The following is a 23,819-nucleotide window of genomic DNA, read 5'->3' as shown; positions in this document are numbered from 1 at the left end:
CCAGGATAGCACAGTGGTTGGCAATTTATTCTGCTACAAGGAAATGGACTGATTTCTTTCTTTTTTTTGGTGAAGCCTCTGCCGCCTTGTCATGACTCCATGGAATCCATGCAGGTATACAAGCAGCACTGCCAGATAGCAGAAGAATACCGCGAGGTGAAAAAGGAGATCGCCCTGCTGGAGGAAAGAAAGTAAGCAGTGTGCCGCCCCCGGGGACCCTCATCCTTGACCGCTGACTGCTGCTCATGGACGGTGGACGGTAGGGGAGGACAGGCTGAGCGTGGGGGCGAGAGGGAAGGAGACAGGTGGGCAGGAGAACTTTCTGTGGTTCAGGGTTCTGTGCCTTCATCTGTGATTCTAGGAGTGATAAAGAGGAACTGTGCTGGATGAAAGAGACCGGCCAGAGGAACCAGGGCAGTGTGTCCTACTCAAAACTTAACTTTTAACGAGCATTCTTTAATTCAGGAAATCAAAGATGCTAAAATACCGCCTGGAGCCACGTGGTGTTCCCTGAGAATGTGCTCAAAGGCCCAGGGCACTTTGTCTTAGGGTGGATTTTAATTAATGCTTGAATGCTGGCATGCCCACCTTAGGTAGAGAAGCCACTGGGATGGCTCCTTGGGATAAGGTAAATGTGTTAGTTGATTAACTGTATTTTATAGCTCAATAGTCCAGTAAGTTTTCTTTTTCTTTTTTTATCTTCACAGCTTCTATTATCATTAAAGTTCTGCTGAAGGGAGTTAGGCAGTTTATTAATTAAAGCATTCTCACTTTACCTACTCATAACTTTATGCTTCTGAATTCTCCTCCTTTTTTTATATTAAATTTTCTGCTTCGTATTGGAGTATAGCCGATTAACAATGTTGTGACAGTTTCAGGTGGACAGCAAAGGGACTCAGCCATACATGTATCCATTTTCTTGATTGCACTAAATTCTGCCGATATCAACTCGGTGATCCCCGTTCTTTCATCCTTTCAAAGCATCAGACACTTTTTTTTCATAGCTTTGGTCAGTGTGTACTTACACATTTATTAGGGAGATCTTTTGATGGATATTTGCATCTCCTGCTAAAGGGCAAGTGTCCTAAAAAGGGAGGATAGTCAGGTGTTTCCCACCATCATTTTCCTGAAGCACAATACATAGCGTGTAGATACTGAATCAAGTTTCGGTGAATGAGTGACACATAATCCAAACATATTGTGAGTCTTTAAGTTTCTGCTCTTCTTCTTCCTACTGCAGTGATACATGGTATCACAACATATTTATATTTATACTTATATAAAGCATAATTTTTAAATGACTCTAAGGGAAACATATTTTGTTTTGAGAGATTTATGAAGCTCTCGGGACCCTTTGAAGACTCCCCAGAATGGTAGTTGGACAGGATAATATGGTGGGGAGCAGCACTGGTTTTAGGGTCGGACATCATTTATGCTGAGACCAGTTGGCATGTTGCAAATATCTTCTTACTTCCTTGAAGTGAAGTGAAGTCGCTCAGTTGTGTCCGACTCTTTGTGACCCCGTGGACTGTATCCCACCAGGCTCCTCTGTCCATGGGATTCTCCAGGCAAGAATACTGGAGTGGGTTGCCATTTCCTTCTCCAGGGGATCTTCCCAACCCAGGGATCGAACCCAGGTCTCCCACATTACAGGCAGATGCTTTAACCTCTGAGCCACCAGGGAAGCCCTCTTACTTCCTTACTTTCCTTCAAACATAAAGTCATACCTGGACTTTTGGCTATAGGGCATTGAAAGATGCTCATGAGGAGATGAGAAACACAACTTTTCCTTTGTATGTCTGAGACTTACTTTTTGGTCTAAAGAGTTTTCACAAATTGGTTGGAATGCTTCGATTGTACATTTGCATACAATCTGAGTCCTTCAAAAAGTGTCATAAAGGAACTGAAGATGCCTATCAATAATGTAACCAGTGATGAAGTTAAGAGAGGACTTGTATTATCAGTGGCTTATAAACGTATCTTCCAGTTGGTGTGTATGTGTGTGTTAACTATGGTGTTGTGACAGGAAAAAAAGCCCCAGATAAATTATGTATTTATTTGTAAATAATAAATATTTTAGACTGAAGTTATAGTGTTATTTAAATTAGCCGCATGTGTAGCTTTTTTGGGGGGGTGGCAATACAAGACTTTCCCACTAAATTATATGTTTTGTAAGTGTATATTTTTATATGCTGCATCAAAAAATACAATAGGACAACATTATGAGATCTCATAATACAATATGAGAGTGATTCATTGCTCTCTTATTGAAGCATATTCTTGCTGTTTCTGCAAAACTCATCTTATTTCCTCTCTCAAGCCTATTTGGAAGGGTTTGGAGTTTTCTTGAAATCATGATGTTATCTTTTTTTTTCTCCCTAAGTAATTCACTAGATTTTAGACAAAGACCAGATTCTTTGATTATTTTTTTCCTTTCTTTTTGGTAAAGTCTCTCAAAGTCCTTTTTATTCATTCCAGTTTCTGCCATTTGGGATTGGGACTTGTTACTTCAAATCTTGGTCAGTGTAATATTCTAACTGGTTTCCCTGCCTGTGGTTTCACATTGCTGGAGAAGGACATGAAGTTCTCCGCCTAGATTGTGAGATCTGCCTCAGTATGGTCTTAGTACCTCTGCAGAATGTTTTAGCTCGTTCTCGCCTATTCACTTTTCCTGCCTCAGTGCCCTTGCTCACATCAGGCTCTGTCTAGAGTCTCCTTCGTTCCTCTTCATCTGTCCAAACGCTACCCTTGAAAAGAACTTAGCCTGTATCCCTCCCCAACCACCCCACCGCTTTTCCTGGGTGAAGAAAAACTTACTGGAATGATTCTTTGGGCACTTTTTGTAGGCTAGTGTTATCAGTAGTTACTCACTGACTGGGCTCAGATGGTAGAGAATCTGCCTGCAATGCAGGAGACTTGAGTTTGATCCCTGTATCGTGAAGATCCCCTGGAGAAGGAAATGGCAACCCACTCCAGTATTCTTGCTTGAGAAATCCCATGGACAGAGGAGCCTACAGTCGGCTACAGTTCATGGGTCAAAGAGTCAGACACGACTGAGCGACTATCACTATTACTGAACTGTATGTCCTGTCTTTCTGATTCTGTCTAGCTCCCTGCAGAGCTCGATACCCTTTAACTTCTCTTTGTATCCCAGTCACTGAATAGGGAGTTGAGCATAGGGTAAAATATGAGTTGGGGTGATTTACAGTGGCCGATTATAGGAGATCGTTATATCCACCATGTAGTATTTTTTATTTGTAATTTGTATGGTCTGTATTTAAAATATGGAGTCAGTATCAGAAGTAAAGAATTGCTAAGATAAATTGTTAAAACTGGAAGTATGGTTATGTTTTATATTTGTAAAAAAATGAGCTTGATCCTACAAAGGCTTTGTGCGGTTCATGTTGTTTTTTTTTAACACTTTACTGAAGTGGGCTTCCCTGGTGGCTCAGATGGTAAAGCGTTTGCCACAAGGAAATGGCAAACCACTCCAGTACTCTTGCCTCGAAAATTCCATGGACTGAGGAGCCTGGTAGGCGGACACGACTAAGTGACTTCACTTTCATTTTATTGAAGTAGAAATTCATTTTGCAACAGATATTCTCCTAAATGGTCTTTGTGTTTAGGCAAGATTGTTGTTCAGTTGCCAAGTTGTGTCCGACTCTTTGTGACCCCATGGACGGCAGCATGCCAGGCTTCCTTGTCCTTCACTGTCTCCTGGAGTTTGGTCAAACTCATGTCCATTGATTTGGTGATGCTATTCAACCATCCCATTCTCTGTCGTCCCCTTCTCCTCCTGACCTCAATCTTGCCCAGCTTCAGGGTCTTTTCCAGTGAGTTGGCTCTTCGCATCAGGTGGCCAGAGAATTGGAGCTTCAGCTTCAGCATCAGTTCTTCCAATGAATACTCTAATTTCCTTTAGGATTGACTGGCTTGATCTCCTTGCAGTCCAAGAGACTCTCAAGAGTCTTCTCCAATACCACAATTTGAAAACATCAATTCTTTGGCACTCAGCCTTCTTTATAGTTCAACTCTCACATTCATACATGACTACTGGAAAAACCATAGTTTTGACTAGATGGACCTTTGTTAGCAAAGTGATATCTCTGCTTTTTAATACACTGTCTAGGTTTGTCATAACTTTTCTTCCAAGGAGCAATTGTCTTTTAATTTTGTGGCTGCAGTGATTTTGGAGCCTGAGAAAATAAAATCTGTCATTATTTCCACTTTTCCCTCTTCTCTTTGCCATGAAGTGATGGAGCCGGATGCCATGATCTTAGTTTTCGGGTTGTTGAATTTTAAGCCAGCTTTTTCATTCTCCTATTTCACCCTCATCAAGAGGCTCTTTAAAGGGAAAAAAAAAAAGTCTCTTTAGTTCCTCTTTACTCTCTGCCATTAGAGTAGTATCATCTGCATATCTGAGGTTGTTAATACTTAGTCAAAATAGAGTGGACCAAATGGATTTGACTGAAATAAATCAGCTCTTCATTTTTCAATCATTTGGATGAGCATTTCTTCCCTATATTTAATAAAATGTGACTGATTACGTTGCTTCTGGATATATCTATATCTATGACTGGATATATATACATCCAGAGAATGGATATATATGACTGAGTTCCTTTGCTGTCCACTGAAACTCTACGACATTGTTAATTGGCTATAACACCAGTACAAAATAAAGCGTTAAAAAAAAGAACAGCCACTGCGTTCAGCTGTGCAGTGAATGTTCCATACCACACTGAGAGGGGCACTGTCCATATTAACCCAGGTGTTTAAGAGAGAGTTTTTACATGTTGGAGCCATGTGGGCACAGGTTAAACTGAACTTCACTCTCGTCTCCAGAGGGGGTCTCCCTGGATCTAGTTTGAGAGACTTCACAGAGGGGAGAGAAGAGTTGATTATATATTATTTTAAATCTTGTCTGTTGGGTGGATAAAGAGAATCAAACATTTTCTAAGATTACAAACTCACAATAGGGTGAATTTAATTTAAAGAATAGTTTCTGGTTTATTGACCAGTGATATACAAACAGCTGCTTCTTACTTTCATTGGGAAGTTTTCTCTTCTCAGTTGAAAAAAAAAAGACAATTTTACTGAAAGCTTTAAAAATTTACCAATAATTCTGACAGCTTTGCAAAACTCTACTATCATTTTTGCCTATTTTTTCCTAACCCTTTTGTATGTGAATAAATATATTTATATAAGTACAAATATAGTAACATAACATATATATATACTTTTTTCAATAAATATTATGAGCATTTTTATAGAACACATATAAATTTTGTGTACGTAATGGATACTCATAGAAATGAGATTTTTTTTTTGTTGGGCTATAAACTTGAGTTGGTTATTTTGTTATTGTTTTCTTTTTGTTTCCTCTGTTTTTTTTTTCCTTGCCATTTCCTTTGTTTTTTTCCTTGCCATCCTGTGGGTTTAATTGAACATATTTTAGGATTCCATTTTTATCTATTTTAGTATTTTTTAAAAAATTTTTATTGTGGTATAGTTGATTTACAATAGCAAAGTAAGTCAGTTATACATATACATATATATATATTCATATATATATATATATACACACACATACATATATTCACTCTTTTTTAGATTCTTTCCCATATAGGTCACTACAGACTTATTGAGAAGTCTGTATAGTAGTACACTGTGCTATACAGTATTGGAGAAGGAAATGGCAATCCACTCCAGTGTTCTTGCCTGGAGAATCCCAGGGACGGGGGAGCCTGGTGGGCTGCTATCTATGGGGTTGCACAGAGTCGGACACGACTGAAGTGACTTAACAGCAGCAGTGCTATACAGTAGATCCTTATTAGCTATCTATTTTTACATATAGTAATGTGTGTATGTCAACCCAAATCTCCCATAGATATTTTATGACATTTGAAATTTATCACTGAATTGTTTGCATGTCTTAAATGTGTTTTTGGGAATTCCTTGTCAGTCCAGTGGTTAGGACTCTGCACTTCCACTTCAGGGGGCCTGGGTTCAATCCCTGTCAAGAAATTAAGATTCTGCAAGTCATTCGACACAGCAAAAAAAAAAAAAAAAAAGAAAAGGTAGAGTTAAACTCTAATTAGTTCTAAAATTTAAACTTATAACAGTAAAGTTTGTAGTAAACTTAGTATTATTAAATACTAATGCTATGCTATGCTAAGTCACTTCATTCGTGTCCGACTCTGTGTGACCCCATAGACGGCAGCCCACCAGGCTCCCCCGTCCCTGGGATTCTCCAGGCAAGAACACTGGAGTGGGATGCCATTTCTTTCTCCAATGCATGAAAGTGAAAAGTGAAAGTGAAGTTGCTCAGTCATGTCCAACCCTCAGCGACCCCATAGACTGCAGCCTTCCAGGCTCCTCCATCCATGGGATTTTCCAGGCAAGAGCACTGGAGTGGGGTGCCATTGCCTTCTCCGATTAAATACTAATAATACTATTATTAAATACGTATTTTTAAAATATGTTAAAAAATAATAAACTTAAATTTATAATAGTAAAGTTTGCTTTGTGTTTTATCTCATTCAGAGGAGAAATCACTTGTTGCTCTATGTAAGAAAAATTGTGTTAGGTGCTGTAGTGTTTAAAAGTTTGGCTTAGAGGGGCTTCCCTGGTGGTGCAGTGGTTAAGACTCTGAGTTTCCACTCATTGCGGGGAGGGTATGGTGAGGGTTAGATCCCTCTTCGGGGAACTAATATCCCACATGTTGTGGGGTGTGGCTAGGGTGGTGGTGGTGGGAAGATTGACTTAGAATATCAGGAAAAGAGGTAAACTCTTAGAAAATTTGGGTTGAAAAATGTTATGTAACAAAAGAAACAATTCAGGGGTTTTTGGTAGACTCGGAGCTGTGCGACCATCATCACAATTTTAGAATATTTTCATCACCCCCAAAAACAAATCTGATGCACTGAGTAGTCAGTCCCCATTCCTCTTCCTCCTGCCAGCCACTGGCAACCACTCATCTACTTTCTGACTCTGTGTGTTTGCCTATTCTGGATATTTCAGAGAAATGGAATCATGCATTTCTCATTCAGAGACGTGGTATGTGGTCTTTTGTGACGGGCTTCTCTCACTTAGTGTGATATTTTCGAAGTTCATCTGTGTTGAGGCATGTGTCAGTGCAGGCAGACCTTGGAGGTATTGCAGGTTTGGTTCTAGACCATGGGCAGTAAAGTGAACATCGCACCAGAGAGTCACACAAATTCTTTGGTTTCCCAGTGAGTATGAAAGAACCCGCCTGCAATGAGGGAGACCTGGGTTAGATCCCTGGGTTGGGAAGATCCCCTGGAAGAGGGAAAGGCTACCTACTCCAGTGATCTTGCCTGGAGAATTCCATGGACTGTAGAGTACATGGGGTCTCAAAGAGTCGGACTCGGCTGAGCAACTTTCACTTTCACCTCACTTTCATGTTTATACTATTAATCTATTAAGTATACTATGTAATCTATTAAATGTGTAGCAGCATTATGTCTAAAAAAGTACATGCGTGCATGCTAAGTTGCTTCAGTTGTGTCTGACTCTTCGTGACCCTATGGACTGTAGCCTGCCAGTCTGTCTGTGGGATTCTCCAGGCAAGAATACTGGAGTGGGTTGCCTTTCCCTTCTCCAGGGGATCTTCCTGACCCAGACACTGAACTCGCATCTCTTGCAGCTTATGCACCACAGGTGAATTCTTTACTGCTGAGCCCCCAGGGAAACCCAAAAAAGTACATATCTTAATATAAAAACACTTTATTGCTAATAAATGCTAACCTTCATAAAATAGTGGTCTTTTTACATAATAACATCAAAGATCATGGATCACAGGTTACCATTACAAATACAGTAATAATGAAAAAGCTTGAAATATTTTGAGAATTTCCAAAATGTAATAGAGAGACACAAAATGAGCAAATGTTAAAAAAAAAAAGAAAAGCAAAATACAGTATCTGTGAAGCACAATAAAGCAAAGTGCAATAAAATGAGATACAACTGTGTTTTATTTCTTTTTATTGTCAAATAATGTTCCACTGTACGGTTATACCACGTTTATTTATCCATTGGTCAGTTGATGGACCTTTGGATTCTTTGAAGTTTTGGCTATTATGAATAATGCTGCTACAAACATTCATGTAAAAGTGTTTGTGGGTATGTATCTTTTCCGTTCACTTTTACTAGGAGGAGAATTGCTGGGTCCTGTGATAGTCCCACGTGTAACCTTCTGAAGTGAAAGTCACTTAGTCGTGTCGGACTCTTTGTGGCCCCATGGACTATACAGTCTGTGGAATTCTCCAGGCCAGAATACTGGAGTGGGTAGCCTTTCCCTTCCCCAGGGGATCTTCCCAACTCAGAGGTTGAATCCAGGTCTTCGGCATTGCAGGAGGATTCTTTACCAGCTGAGCCACAAGGGAAGCCCCATAACCTTCTGAGGGGCTGCCAGACTGTTTCTGAAATGGCTACACCATTTTATATTCCCATTAGAAACGTATGAACGATCCAATTTCTCCACATCTTTGCCAACGATTATTATGTCTTTTTGGTTATAGTCATGCTACTGCTGCTGCTAAGTCGCTTCAGTCGTGTCCGACTCTGTGCGACCCCATAGACGGCAGCCCACCAGGCTCCCCTGTCCCGGGGATTCTCAAGGCAAGAACACTGGAGTGGGTTGCCATTTCTTTCTCCAATGCATGAGAGTGAAAAGTGAAAGTGAAGTTGCTCAGCCGTGTCCGACTCCTAGCGACCCCATGGACTGCAGCCTACCAGGCTCCTCCATCCATGGGATTTTCCAGGCAAGAGTACTGGAGTGGGGTGCCATTGCCTTCTCCGTATAGTCATACTAGTGGCTATAAAATGATGTTTCTTTGTGGTTTTGATTTACACTTCCCTGATAGCTAAAAATGTTGAACATCTTTTCATGTGCTTTGTGACATTTCTATGACGTCTTGGAGAAATGTCTATTTGGATCCTTTGCCCACTTTTAAATTGAGTTGTCTTTTTATTATTGAGTTAAAAAAAAAGGATATATAATTTTAATGGCAAAACTTTAGAAAAGGGTTTTCATAGGGGGAATACCACAATTAACATCTGATCAGCAGTTCTTGTCTTTTTTTTTTTGCTGCTCTGCATGGCATGTGGGATCTTAGTTCCCCAACCAGAGATCAAACCCACACCCCTTGCATTGGAAGTGCAGTGTCTTAACTGCTGGATCACCAAGGAAGTCCCTTCACATCTTTTTAAAGTGTTTAAAATGATGCTTGAGGGAGCAATATCTCACTTGAGGAGAATATATTGGGATGGAGGAAAATGGAGTGTAAGCAATTTGTAAAGTCAGTTTAGAAACAGCCCTATTTTGATTTGTTTTTAGTTATGGTATTTAATTTGTTTTGAAATTTCCAGCAGCAAGAGGTTTTTCTATCTCACCAGAAACATTCATTTCTTTGTGATATTCCTGTGTTACATTTTGGAACTCAGAGGTTTTTAACCTGTGTTCTGGGGAAACTCTCAAAGACGGGACAAAGAGGGTGAGGGGCAGGGAAGGGCCAGATGGTGGAAGTTCAGTTTTATGTGTTTCACTTGCTTGACTTCAGGGAAGTTTTCTTCCCACAGTACCACAGTTAGCAAACGTTGAAAACCAAACCTCGCTTTTTTTCATTCCCAGCATATTTTCCTGAAGTATTTACACAGCCCTCAGAAAGTAGGTTTTCAGAGTTATAAAGAAACAGTGAATGAGGATATTTCTCCACAAGTGTTTGCAGGGTATGTAGTAATGAGGGAACGAAATCTGACCCTCTTTCCTAAGATGTCTAATACAGATAAGATGGTTTTTGGTAAGTTGTAGGATTTGTGTTCGTTTTCCAACAGGGGAGATACACTTCTGAGACTAACTAAGCAATCGAGAATGGAGGACAGGGCTTGGTTTGCAATAGGATTTCAACAAATATGTGTTGCGTGAATGAGTAGAAGGGCCAAAGAAGTGTCTTGACTCTTCACTTTGCTCCAAGAGGCAGAGATGTGGTCAAGGGGATTCTTTCATTTTAGGACTGAGCTTTATGTGAAATCCCAGTATCCCAGATTTCATCAGACTACGAGGTTACACTTTCCACTGGTGCCCCAGTCATAAAGATTTGGGCCTTTAAAGAATCATCCTACAAACGCAGGAGATGCAGGAGATGTGGGATCAATCCCTGGGTCAGGAAGACACCCTTGGAGAAGGAAATGGCAACCCACTCCAGTCCTCTTGCCTGGGAAATCCCATGGACAGAGGCACCTGGCAGGCTACAGTCCATGGGATTGAAAAGAATCCAACTGGACTTAGATACTCAACAGCAAAGTGCACATATCTTTCGAGAATCACTAACAGTGCAGTCTAAATCTTTATTTAAACTAAAAGTCTCCCCATGATAGAGATCGTATTGTATTACTTTATTATCTAAAATTAATACTTTAGCTCCTAGGGGCTAACCTGCCAGGATTTTCTTTTCCAAATAAAAATGTTTAGTCAGCTTTGAAAGTTTGAAGAGTCATAGTAGTGGTCTTCACAGAAGCAGAGAAATATTTGTCCTAATGATGAATCTATTTCCAACCTCCTATAAGATAAAGAATATCCTTCATTTTGGAATTACTTTACAGAAAGTCTTCAAGTTTTTTCTACCAACTCACTAGGATTTCCCCTTTTCCTATTTGTTTTAGCAAATAAAACCTTTGCCAAGCATGCAGCTTAGGATGGAGACAATAGATGATCTCTGGTGCAGCCAAGGTTATGACCTTTTCACTGTTGAGGTACCTCATGTGGAAAACTGTGTTACAGGTTCTTGACATCAGAAATAAGATTCCTCTGATGATGGTCTTCTGCACCTTTATCAAACTCTTTTGAAGGGAATGATAGAAATGATAAATAAGAAATCAAAGCAAGACCCTATCTAGTCAATTATACATATTGACTTGTTCTTCAGATCATCTATTTATGATTATCTTTGTAGCTTGATGTGCCAGGATTTAATTATGAATTGCTAATGGATGAACATCAATTTGTCTATATAAATGGGAGACCTGGGTTCGATCCCTGGGTTGGGAAGATCCCCTGGCAGAAGGCATGGCAACCCACTTCAGTATTCTTACCGGCAGAATCCCCATGGACAGAGGAACCTGGCGGGCTACAGTCTATGGGGTCACAAAGAGTCAGACATGACTGAGCGACTAAGCACAGCACAGCACAATGGATGAGCATCAACTTGTCTATATAACTAGGTCTTGGACAGGAGGTAACAGATGTTTTGACAGTATTCATTAAATAGATGTATAACTGCTTATCAAATACATGAAACTAATTTAGAAATCTATCAATCGAGTCTTCTTGATTCCAGTAAGGAATAAATTATTATTGACTTTCTCCAACTCAAGAAGATTGGATTAGACAATCACGACCATTCCTTTTAGTTGTAAAATCTGTGATTTTGTGATTTATTTTCCCTACCAGTTAAAACTGGTAATGAATGTCCTCAGGAGTTTTAAACAAGATCAGATATGGAACCTGGACAGTAGCCACTGTTTGTGTGACACAGTTAATTTGAAGAGATGAAAAGAACAGGAATAGATGATCTGATGGGTGAGGGATTTGAAGGCATGTCTCTTTTTACTTACATAAGTTTTACCGATCAATTTCTTTAAGAAATTTCTTCAGGACTTCCCTGGTGGCTGACCACTGCTAGGAGACCCGGGTTCAGTCCCTGGGTTGGGAAGATCTCCTGGAGAAGGAAATGGCAACCCACTCCAGTATTCTTGCCTGGAAAATCCCATGGACGGGGGAGCCTGGTAAGCTACAGTCCATGGGGTTGCAAAGAGTCGGACACGACTGAGCGACTTCACTTCACTTTCTTTAAGATAGTTACATTAGAAACTGTGTGTGCATGCTCAGTTGCTTCAGTTGTATCTGACTCTGTGACTCTATGGACTGTAGCCCTCCAGGCTCCTCTGTTCATGAGATTCTCCAGGCAAAAATACTGGAGTGGGTTGCCATGCCCTCCTTCAGGATATCTTCCCAACCCAGGGATCAAACCCACATCTCCTGCGTTGCAGGTGGATTCTTTACTGCTGAGCCAACGGGAAGCCCATAAGAAACTTAACTAACATTTAATTATTAACGTTTATTGCTTAAGTTAAGTTTAGAGACAAGAACCTCAAACATTTAATCAGAAGAATAGGTTCGATTCACATCTGTTTCTTAATAGGTGTGTGACTTTTCCCAATTAGATTAAGTACTTCGAGTTTCTATTTATCTTTAAAACATGTGTTGACCCTGAGGTACCTTATTCTCCAATTATATTTAATCAACAAGTATTTTCTTGCAGACTTTATATTTTTTTTCTCCTCTTTGGCCTCACTGAATCTGATCAGGGATCAAACCCATGCCTCCTGCAGGGGAAATGTGAAGTCCTAATCACTGGATTGCTGGGGAATTCCCTATACTCTTTTTTCAAACCATTTTTAAAAACCATTTTAAACCATTTAAGTATAGTTGATTTACAATTTTAGGTTAGTTTCAGGTGTACAGCAAAATTATTCAGTTATGTATATATACACATATAAATTCTTTTTCAAGTTCTTTTCCATTATAGGTTATTATAAGATTTGAGTATGGTTCCCTGTGCTCTACAGTAGGTCCTTGGTATTTATCTATTTTATATATTGTAGTGTGTATATGTTAATCCCAAACTTCTAATTTGTCTTTGGGAGCCTTTGTGTTCTAAATACCATGGAAGATTCAAAGACCAATTAGAGCCCAAAGGAACTTTGTGTGTATGCGTATCAGTGTTCAGGTTATCTTCCCTTTGTCCCTGTTGGGGTGTTTCTTTCCAATGCCTGGTTTTGCTCAGTGGTCACCAAATTGGGTACACACGGTAGTCCATTGAATGCAGGAAGAAAATACTAGAACTTCTATTCTTATTTGCTTTTTTGCCCTTTTTCTAAGGCAACTTTATTTTGACAGTTTCAAATTTATAGAAAAGTTGCAAAAATGATATAAAGAATCCCCATATTTCCTTTATTGCATTCACTAGTTATTAAAGGAGAAGGCATTGGCACCCCACTCCAGTACTCTTGCCTGGAAAATCCCATGGATGGAGGAGCCTGGTGGGTTGCAGTCCCTGGGGTCGCTAGGAGTCAGACATGACTGAGCAACTTCACTTTCCCTTTTCACTTTCATGCATTGGAGAAGGAAATGGCAACCCACTCCAGTGTTCTTGCCTGGAGAATCCCAGGGATGGGGAGCCTGGTGAACTGCCGTCTATGGGGTCGCACAGAGTCGGACACGACTGACGTGACTTAGCAGCAGTTATTAAAAATTTCCCCAGTTGTGCTTTATTCTCCCTCTCCCAAAAGCTGCACACTGCTGGGGTTCTTTCTCTCTTAGAGAGGTAGGATATGTATCTATCTATATCACATGTATATATACAGATAAATAGTGAAAAGTGAAAGTGAAGTCGATCAGTCGTGTCCGACTCTTTGCGACCCCATGGACTGTAGCCCACCAGGCTCCTCCATCCATGGAATTTTCTAGGCAAGAGTATTGGAGTGGGTTGCCATTTCCTTCTCCAAGGGATCTTCCTGACCTGGGGATCAAACCTGGGCCTCCCGCAGTGCGAGCAGATGCTTTACCGTCTGAACCACCAAGGAATCCCATATATATACAGATATATATGTGTATGTCAATCAGTATCTGTATCTCTATTATGCTCCTTTGTCCTAAATACTTCAGTGATGTTTTCTAAGGACAAGGACATCCTGTCACTTGACCTCAGTACCATAATTAAAATTAAGAAATTTAGCATTGACACAGTACTGTTATCTAATTCATAGCCTGTATTTAAATTGCATCCCCTAGTGGCTCAACTGTAAAGAACCCATCTGCAAATGCAGGAGACATGGGTTTGATTCTTGAGTCTGGAAGATCCCCTGGAGAAGGAAATGGCTACCCATTTTGGTATTTTTGCCTGGGAAATCCCATGGACAGAGAAGACTGGCAGGCTAGTCCTTGGGTCACAAAAAGTTGTACATGACTTAGCGACTAAATAACAGCAACAACAAATTGCATCGCTTTCCCTATAATGTCCTTCAGAGCTTTTTTTTTCCCAGTCCAGAATTGCATATTGATTTCTCTTTAGTTTTTTAACATGTGAAAGAGTTGTTTTTAACATTTTGAAGGGTACAGGCTAGCTATTTTTTTTAGCATTTCCCTCAATTTGAGGTTGTCTGGTATTTGCATTTTTTGGAAGGAATACCCAGGTGGTGCTAGTGGTAAAGAATCTGCTTGCTAATGCAGGAGATGAGATGTGGGTTCAGTCCCTGGGTGGGGAAGATCCCCTGGAGGAGCATGATAACCCACTCCAGTATTCTTGCTTGGAGAATCCCATGGACAGAGGAGCATGCACGGCCGCAGTCCATAGAGTCACAAAGAGTCAGCCACGGCTGAAGCGACTCAGCACAGCATGCACACACCACAGAAAAGATGTAGGGTCTTTTGTGATGTATGCAACATCTACTGATCTCGTTACTAGAAATGTCAAGTTTGATCACTTGGTTCAAGTGATGTTCCAGGTCTCTGCACTTTTTCCTACAGAGGAGGAAGAAATGTGACATACCCTTATATGGAGGTAAAGGAGAATTCAGTTAAATCTAGTTTAGGATTAACCGACACATATAAGGGGAGTGGACCTGTTTTGGGTTGTCATGTTTATTAATGGATTCCTAGGTGGCGCTAGTGGTAAAGAATCCGCCTGCCAATGCTGGAGATGCAAGAGATTCGGGCTCAGTCTCTGGATTGGGAAGATCCCCTGCAATAGAAAATGGCAACCCACTCCAGGATTCTTACCTAGGAAATCCCATGGAGGGAGGAGCCTGGCAGGCTACAGTCCATGGGATCGTGTGCCCCCCACCCCAATTTATTAAATCTAAACATGGACTGCTGCTGCTGCTGCTGCTGCTAAGTCACTTCAGTCGTGTCTGACTCTGTGCGATCCCATAGATGGAAGCCTACCAGGCTCCCCCATCCTTGGGATTCTCCAGGCAAGATCACTGGAGTGGGTTGCCATTTCCTTCTCCAATGCATCAAAGTGAAAAGTGAAAGTGAAGTCGCTCAGCCATGTCCAACTCATAGCAACCCCATGGACTGCAGCCTACCAGGCTCCACTGCCCATGGGATTTTCCAGGCAACAGTACTGGAGTGGGGTGCCATTGCCTTCTCCTCCTTATTATGTGTATTTATATCAATGAATTACTTACAAATATTTATTGAAAACTGATTGTGTTTAAGGCGTTATCACCACAGGCTCCCTCCAATAACCTTAGCCTACTTCCTGAATTCTCAAGTCAGACTCCCACCAAATGTGGATACGTCATTTTGTAGTTAAAGTGACAAGATATACGTAAGGACTAGAGAAAGACATGGAAAATAAAACCTGCAGGAAGCAACTGAGATTTCTTAGTTCGAAAAAACTTAGTCAAGGTTTGTTAAACTCAGAAAACAAAAGAAGTAATATCTGAACTTGGAGGACAAAACTTGTTAATAGATAAGGGACAAACTATAGTCCCCCTGCCCTTAAGACAGTAGCATCTTAAGTTGTAAACAAATTTTTCTGCTTTTTTCTCCAAAATAGTGGTAACATTTACAGTTAGTTGAACTCTTTAAAGGATCACCTTTCTGACTGTTGATGGACTTATTGAGCTTTTCGAAAGTGTATTTTAAGTATTTGGGATATACCTAATAGAGGTGCTGGGATAAAATAAAGGCAGCAAACATTTGTGAACCTAGAAAAATGACCCTAAGTCACTGGAGAAGCAGAGATGGGTCCGATTTAGCAGAGCGGAATGACATATTCGGCTTCCAGTATGCTGTTGCTGTGTAATTTAATTTGTTTCATTACGTTTTGTGCTTCTGCCTCACCTGCCCCGTGCATCTTCAGAAAGGAGCTCATTGCCAAGCTGGATCAGGCAGAAAAGGAGAAGCTGGATGCCGCTCAGCTGGCTCGGGAATTCGAGGCACTGACGGAGGAGAATCGGACACTGAAGCTGGCCCAGTCCCAGTGTGTAGAACAACTGGAGAAACTGAGAATACAGTATCAGAAGAGACAGGGCTCGTCCTAACTCGACATGATTCAGTGTGAGCATAAGAGGTTGGTGACTGCTGTGCACTGGCCAAAAGATTTTTTATTTTAAAGGGATAGCGAGTAAAATCTGTTGCTTCTCCTTATTACACACACGGCCAAGGTCTACACTAATGAATTGCATGCTTGCCAGTCTAGTTGGACAGAAGGGCTATTTTATTTTAAATAAGATAATGAAAGCAAATCTTTACCAGATGTTTTTATAGATCATAATTCGTTTCAAAACATTTTTTTTCCTTATTTAGCAAGGTATGATCATACTGTATATATCTGGGCAGAAAATGACAAAGAACATTGACTGTTTCTACTAAGAATCACGAGCAGAATTCAGCCATGAAACAGACTAGTAAGATGTTCACTGTAGTTTCACATCAGAGTATTTTTAAATTTCATGTCTTTAATATTTCAACTGTGCTCCAGTGTGAACTGTCAGAAACTTCACTGCATATATTTATGTTCACCATTAGGTTTAATCCCTCAATGATTGATTGCACTAAGAATATATTGTTGCATATCATAAAAGCTTTCTCATGAAAATATTAGCAGCAAGCATGTTTGTGTGAGTGCACATTCACAGTGCTAACTTGCTGTTGTAAGGAAAAACTGATAAAGGTGCATTTTCTTCATGCCACGTTACCTCCTGGTAAACATTTCTGCCTTTGCCTGTGTGTGTTCTGGGGGAAACAGACATTACTTTGGTGAGTTCCCATGTAAACATCAGTAAAATTCTAACTACCCCTCTGTTTTGGGTTTAAGGAGATGTTTTGGGTCAATGATGACTAATAAGAATACATGAGTAAATTCAGGATTAATATGATCTTCCCTTGTTCTATCACAATGTTTCCCCAAATTGATCTCTTTCTTTTATGTCCATTTCTATTCTTGTAACTTCTTTTTCATTAAACATGGATCAAAATTCTCCAGTCTGTATTTTGTTCCTTTTTTTAACCTTAATGTATGCTAAAAGTTGGCATAAGCTAACCCTAGTCAGAATTTGCTCTTAGTTGTATTTGCAAGTGCCAAAAAAGCAGTGAAGTCTCTTTTCTTGATAAGATTGTGGTTTCTTATATAAATAATTTAGAGCTGTATCCTGGAATGATGCATTAATGTCTTAAAGTATTTGCTCAGAAAACATAAAACAGAATAACTGATTAAAGCACTACGATGGCCTGGGGTAGACCAGTTGTTATTAACTGGGGTTGATGCCCTCAAGGGACATTTGGCAAATTCTGGTTATTGTCATGACTAGAATGGGGAATGCTACTTGCATTTAGAGAGGAGAGGCCAGGGATGCTGCTGGACATCCCGCCATGCACAGGAGATCACAACAATGAAGAATTGTTTGGCCCAGGCTTCCTTTATGGCTCAACTGGTAAAGAATCCACCTGCAATGTGGGAGACCTGGGTTTGATCCCTGGGTTGGGAAGATCCCCTGGAGAAGGGAAAGGCTACCCACTCCAGTATTCTGGCATAGAGAATTCCATGGACTGTATTCCGTGGAGTCACAAAGAGTCAGACATGACTGAGCGACTTTCACTTGCACTTGTGCTTCCCTCGTAGCTCAGTTGGTAAAGAATCTGCCTGCAATGCAGGAAACTCCGGTTCGATTCCTGGGTTGGGAAGATCTCCTGGAGAAGGGATAGGCTACCCACTCCAGTATTCTTGGGCTTCCCTTGTGGCTCAGCTGGTAAAGAAGCCACCTGCAATGTGGGAGTCCTGGGTTCAATCCCTGGGTTGGGAAGATCCCCTGGAGAAGGGAAAGGCTACCCACTCCAGTATTCTGGCCTGGAGAATTCCATGGACTGTATAGTCCATGGGGTTGCAAAGAGTCAGACACGACTGAGCGACTTTCACTTTCAATGTGCCAATGGTGCTGAGGTCGATGTACCTTAGACTAATCACTGGACGGTCGGGCAAATGCCAAGGGGAAACACGATGCAGGGCCATGGGTTTCTTGTCCTGTGCTGTGTTTTCATAAGGTCCTTAGCATCCTCAGCCCCAGCCTTCTCATTTGTAAGATGAAGCTTTTTGATGGATCTCAAATTTGAAATGTTATGCGAGCCTATTCACCCTTAGGCTGCTTTGTAGAGTGCAGAGTACTCAGCTTGGGGCTCTGTGATGACCTAGGTGGGTGGGATGGGGAGAGAGTGGGAGGGAGGTCCAAGAAGGAGGGGATGTATGTATACATATGGCTGATCTGCTTCGTTGTACAGCAGAAACCCACCTTGTAAGGGAGCTATACCCCAATTAAAACAACAGCAAAAATAAAATGCCAAAGATAGCAAAAGCAAAACAAAAAAACAGCAACAAAACAAACATTTAACCAAAGGTGAAAGTCCCTATTATCCTGTTAGAATCTTCTTTTTTCAGTAACCTCAAGACATAAATACTAATATAGAGGAGGATTTGTTCACTAAATTTATATGTTTCTAAGGTTAATGGAATGGATCAATGGTAAGTTACTGATCTTTATATACAAGGATTAGTTTTTGTTCACTGCCCACCTGAAGAAGGTTACACGTATTTACAGAATTCAAGCAGTCATGGCACCTTATAGAAAACGGCAGGGGGGGAGCAGGGAAATGAAGTTCCAAAATCTCTCCACTCTACTAGAATGAAAATAATCTTACAGGGTCAAAGTACTTGAACACGCTTGTTATTATGTTAAGGAGATACTAAGTAAATAATTTTCATATCTCTGCATATCTAAATAGTTTTCATATCAGTCTCAGCCTGAAATTTTACTATATTCCCAAAAGGTATCTATTCATGACTCAAAAGCCAGCATCTCTCTAGGTCTGCATGTATGTGTTTTAATATTTTTTAAATTGAAGTATAGTTGATTTTTAACAGTGTCATGTTAGTTTCAGGTATACAACACAGTGAGTCGTTATAGGAGTGTGAGTTTTAAGCAGATTTTATTATTTAAGATATGGAAACAAGATTTCTCTGGTGGTCCAGTGGTTAAGAATCCGCCTGCCAGTGCAGGGGACACAGCTCTGATCCCTGGTCCGGGAAGATTCCACATGCCACAGGGCGACTAGGCCAGTGCGTCGTAACTCCCGAGCCTGCGTGAGTCCTAGAGCCTGTGAGCCACCACTACCGAGCCACACGCTCTGGACCCTGTGCTCGGCAGCAAGAGAAGCCACCTCAGTGAGAAGCCCACGTACCACAACCAGAGAGTGGCCCCTGCTCACCGCAACTAGAGAAAGCCCACATGCAGCAACGAAGACCCAGCACAACCATAAATGGAAATAGATAAAATTAAGGAAAAAAATATGCAAGCATCATCTACTTCTGTAGCGTTGCCAGGGAAATCTAAAGGCAAAATTTCTCTTTGTCATTTTCGTTTTTTCATTCATTTGACAATTCCCGCCCCCCCCAATCTTATTTACATTGCTTATCATCTATATAACACAGAATCATTTAAGAGTTTTCTCTCTTCAAATATATTTGCAATGTTCTTGTGATTAGCAGTAATGAAAAGTTTATAGAGCATTAAAAATGAGCACAGAGGTTCTGTTAGTATTAAAATGAAGGTACTTGAATGCAAGAAAAATGTAACCCACATTATACTCTGTAATTGCTCTGCTAAAGAATTTGCTGTTTGTGAGCCATCCAGTTTGTGTAGACATGAGAAGAATGTGGTTACGGGTGACTGAAGGTCCAATCTCTAGTCACCGGTATTGGTATCTCTGTCACTCTGGTGCCTGAGTTGGGATGTGTTATTAACTCGGTACAAACAAGGAACTAAGAGGGATCTGAAATTCAGTTCCACAGAAGTTTACTATTTATTTACCAAGTGCAGGGCAGATTAGCCACAATAGGAACCCCAAAGTGAATGACTCAATGCCAGCCTTCCACCCCTTGAGGAGCGGCTGTCTTCCCAGAGGGTATATCGAGGGCGTTAGTGAGAAATGAAATTGGGAAGTTCCACTGGGCCCTGTTTGTGGGAGGGTTTCGACAAAACAAACACTTTCAAAAGGGAGTGAATGATCAGGGCTGGATTTGAAGATAATGAATATGGTTGCAGGGCACAGACTGCGTGGAACTAGAGACACAAGGAATTGTTGGGAGGTCAGTAGGAAGGGTGTGTGGCGGCAACAGCAGGGATGGAGCACAGACTAGGAGCATTGGGACAGACATGGTGAGAAGGGGAATCCAGGTGCCTTGGGATGGAAGGCCTGTGTCGCTAAAGGTGAAGAGAAGTGACATTTGATGAGCCCCTTCCATGCCAGACAATCCAGGTTCATCACATTGGCTATATTATTTCTCAGAACAGCCTGAGAGGTAGCCATAATTATCCCCATTCTCCAAAGCCAGAAATAAGGACCCAGAATTTGTACAGTGTTCAGTGTTCACCAGGGCTGGGATTCAAATGAAAACTGACTTCTTCCCTCCCTCTCGCCACTCGTTCCTTCACTCCTTCCCTTCCCTTTTCCTTCCTTCTTTGTTTCTTTTTCTCTCCCTTTCTTTCCTCCTTTCCTTCTCTCTTTAATTGAATCCTTGTACTTTGCCAGGCATTCTGAAAAGTGCCAGAGATACACAGTGAACTACAGAAATGTGGGTCCAGTACTCAAGGAACCCTTAGTCTAGTAAAAGAGGTAACCATTTACTTAAATACCTACTCATGCGTGTGTGTGCCCTAAGTCACTTCTGTTGCATCCGACTCTTTGTAACTCCATGGACTGTAGCACCCACAAGGCTCCTCTATCCATTCCATGGGATTCTCCAGGAAAGAATGCTGGAGTGGGCTGCCAACCCAGGGATGGAATCTGAGTCTCCTGCATTGGCAGGTGGGTTCTTTACCTCTACTGCCACCTAGGAAGCCCCCAAAATACCCTGGGTAGTCTTAAATCTATCCCCAAATTCCCTCATTAGGTAGAACCTAATTGTCCTCCCCTTGAATGTGGACTGCAAGGAGATCCAACCAGTCCATCCTAAAGGAGATCAGTCCTGGGTGTTCATTGGAAGGACTGATGATGAAGCTGAAACTCCAGTACTTCGGGCACCTGATGCGAAGAACTGACTCATTTGAAAAGACCCTGATGCTGGGAAAGATTGAAGGCAGGAGGAGAAGGGGACAACAGAGAATAAGATGGTTGGATGGCATCACTGACGCAATGGACATGAGTTTGAGTAAGCCCCGGGAGTTGGTGATGGACAGGGGAGCCTGGCATGCTGCAGTCCATGGGGTCACAAAGAGTCGGACATGACTGAGCGACTGAACTGAGTGTGGGATGGACTTAATGACTTGTTGCTAACAAAGAGAATAAAGCAGAAGTGGCAGTATGTGTCCTCTACTCGAGGTCATGAAGACACACGGCTTCCTTCTCATCTGCTCTGTCTTGATCGGGAGCACTAGGCAAGCTGGCTGCCTGGTTCTGAAGAGACTTGGGAAGCTCGTGGTGAGGCACACGTGATAAAAAGCAGGCCACACGGAAGTAGGTCCTCCAGTTCCCGGCGAGACTGCAAATGGCAGCAGCCTGGCTGACCTCTTGCCTGCAGCCTCATGAGAGACTCTGAGCCAGAATCAGCCACAAAGCTGCTCCTGTTTCTTGAATCTCAGGATCTTGGAGATGATAATGTTGTTTTAAGCCATGGGGTCTTAGGGTGATATGTTATGCAGCAATGGATAAAAAACTACAGCAAATAAATGAGGTAAGTGCCAACCAGAAAAAAAATATATAGTCTATGAGTTCATATGGGCTTCACAGATGGTGGTAAAGAACCTGCCTGCCAAAGCAGGAGACATGAGACTTGGGTTCGATCCCAGGGTTGGGAATATCCCCTGGAGGAAGACATGGCAACCCACTCCAGTATTGTTGCCTGGAGAATCCCATGGACAGACGAAATTGGCAGGCTACAGTCCATGGGGTCACAGAAGAGTTGGCCGTGACTGAAACTCCAGTACTTTGGCCACCTCATGTGAAGAGTTGACTCATTGGAAAAGACTCTGATGCTGGGAGGGATTGGGGGCAGGAGGAGAAGGGGACGACAGAGGATGAGATGGCTGGATGGCATCACTGACTTGATGGACATGAGTCTGAGTGAACTCCAGGAGTTGGCAATGGACAGGGAGGCCTGGCATGCTGCAATTCATGGGGTCACAAAGAGTCGGACACGACTGAGAGACTGAACTGAACTGAACTGAAGCAACTTAGAAGGCACATACACATGAGTTCATGTAAGAAAAAGAATCTAATCGAGATAGGAGTCTGGGATGCTTTCCTTAAGCTGGGACTACTGAGCTAAGATCTGGTGGATGAGTAAGAGCTGGAGAGGCAAAGAAAGCAGGAGGGGGAAGGAGTCCAGATGGAGTGAAACACGAGCAAAGGCCCTCTGGCATGTTCAAAGACTTGCATGGAGGCTCGTGTAGCTGAGCATGGGGAAGTATACAGAGTCTGGGATGAGATGATGTTGCAGAATAACGCGGGACCTTGACGTTCACATTAAGAATTTTGGCTGAAATCCTAAAAACAGTAGGGAACAATGAAGACTTTAAAGCACAGGGGTAACATGTTAACACATTATCTTCTAGAGAAACATGTTTTATGAGTTTTCTTTGTTAAGTTACTTCATTTTAAGTTGCTTAGAGTGCTATACTTTAAAGAGTCATTTTTGCTATACAGATTTAGCTTGCTAAACAGATGATAGGGTTATTCGTATAGGGTTACCTCTAACTTGAGAAGTCATTTCAGAGAACATTTTTCTCCTTCTTGAGTAAGTTAACCCTTAATGGTATCACGTGGCCTGGCTTAGAACAGGAATAAGGCTACCTCCACTGTCATCACTAACAAATATAATTGAATGACACTCAAAATCCTGCTTTTCACGAAGATTTCTGAGATCTACCTGTTTTTTTGGCGGGGGAGGGCTCTTACTTCATATTTCAACACTTTCACTCATAATTCAAAGTTGCCAAACTCAGAGCTAATAAACAAATATAAGTTTGGAATATGTTAGTTGCTCAGTCATGTCCGACTCTTTGTGACCCCATGGACAGTAGCCCACCAGGATCCTCTGTCCATGGAATTCTCCAGGCAAGAATACTAGAGTGGGTAGCAATTCCCTTCTTCAGGAAATCTTCCCAACCCAGCGATCTAACCCAGGCCTTCTGTACTGCAGGCAGATTCTTTACTATCTGAGCCACCAGGGAAGCCCTCAGTTCAGTTCAGTTCAGTTCAGTTGCTCAGTTGTGTCTGACTCTTTGCGACCCCATGAATTGCAGCACGCCAGGCATACCTGTCCATCACCAACTCCTGGAGTTCATTCAGATTCATGTCCATCAAGTCAGTGATGCCATCCAGCCATCTCATCCTCTGTCGTCCCCTTCTCCTCCTGCCCTCAATCCCTCCCAGCATCAGAGTCTTTTCCAATGAGTCAACTCTTCGCATGAGGTGGCCAAAGTACTGGAGTTTCAGCTTTAGCATCATTCCTTCCAAAGAAATCCCAGGGCTGATCTTCAGAATGGACTGGTTGGATCTCGTTGCAGTCCAAGGGACTCTCAAGAGTGTTCTCCAACACCAGAGTTCAAAAGCATCAATTCTTTGGCACTCAGCTTTCTTCACAGTCCAACTCTCACATCTATACATGACCACTGGAAAAACCATAGCCTTGACTAGACAAACCTTTGTTGGCAGAGTAATGTCTCTGCTTTTGAAC

The 23,819-nt window shown here is 41.7% G+C and overlaps 1 protein-coding gene across 4 annotated transcripts in view; it reads left to right on the top strand.

Moving 5' to 3' along the window:
* Nucleotides 1-17,067, top strand: part of MAP3K7CL (MAP3K7 C-terminal like) — a 48,037-nt gene extending 30,970 nt beyond the window's left edge. For all 4 annotated transcript variants that reach the window (XM_010844661.1, XM_010844659.1, XM_010844662.1 and 1 more), the window contains 2 exons: nucleotides 76-191; nucleotides 15,954-17,067. In XM_010844661.1, coding sequence (XP_010842963.1) covers nucleotides 76-191; nucleotides 15,954-16,134 — 297 coding nt within the window. In that variant the 3' untranslated portion in view covers nucleotides 16,135-17,067. The remainder of the gene's footprint in view (nucleotides 1-75; nucleotides 192-15,953) is intronic.
* Nucleotides 17,068-23,819: the final 6,752 nt, after the last annotated feature.

This window comes from Bison bison, unplaced genomic scaffold, assembly GCF_000754665.1.
Source record: "Bison bison bison isolate TAMUID 2011002044 unplaced genomic scaffold, Bison_UMD1.0 scf7180017864204, whole genome shotgun sequence".
Lineage (NCBI taxonomy): Eukaryota > Metazoa > Chordata > Mammalia > Artiodactyla > Bovidae > Bison > Bison bison.
The sequence above is the reverse complement of the archived record's forward strand: the minus strand, read 5'-3'. Positions and strand labels throughout refer to the sequence as shown.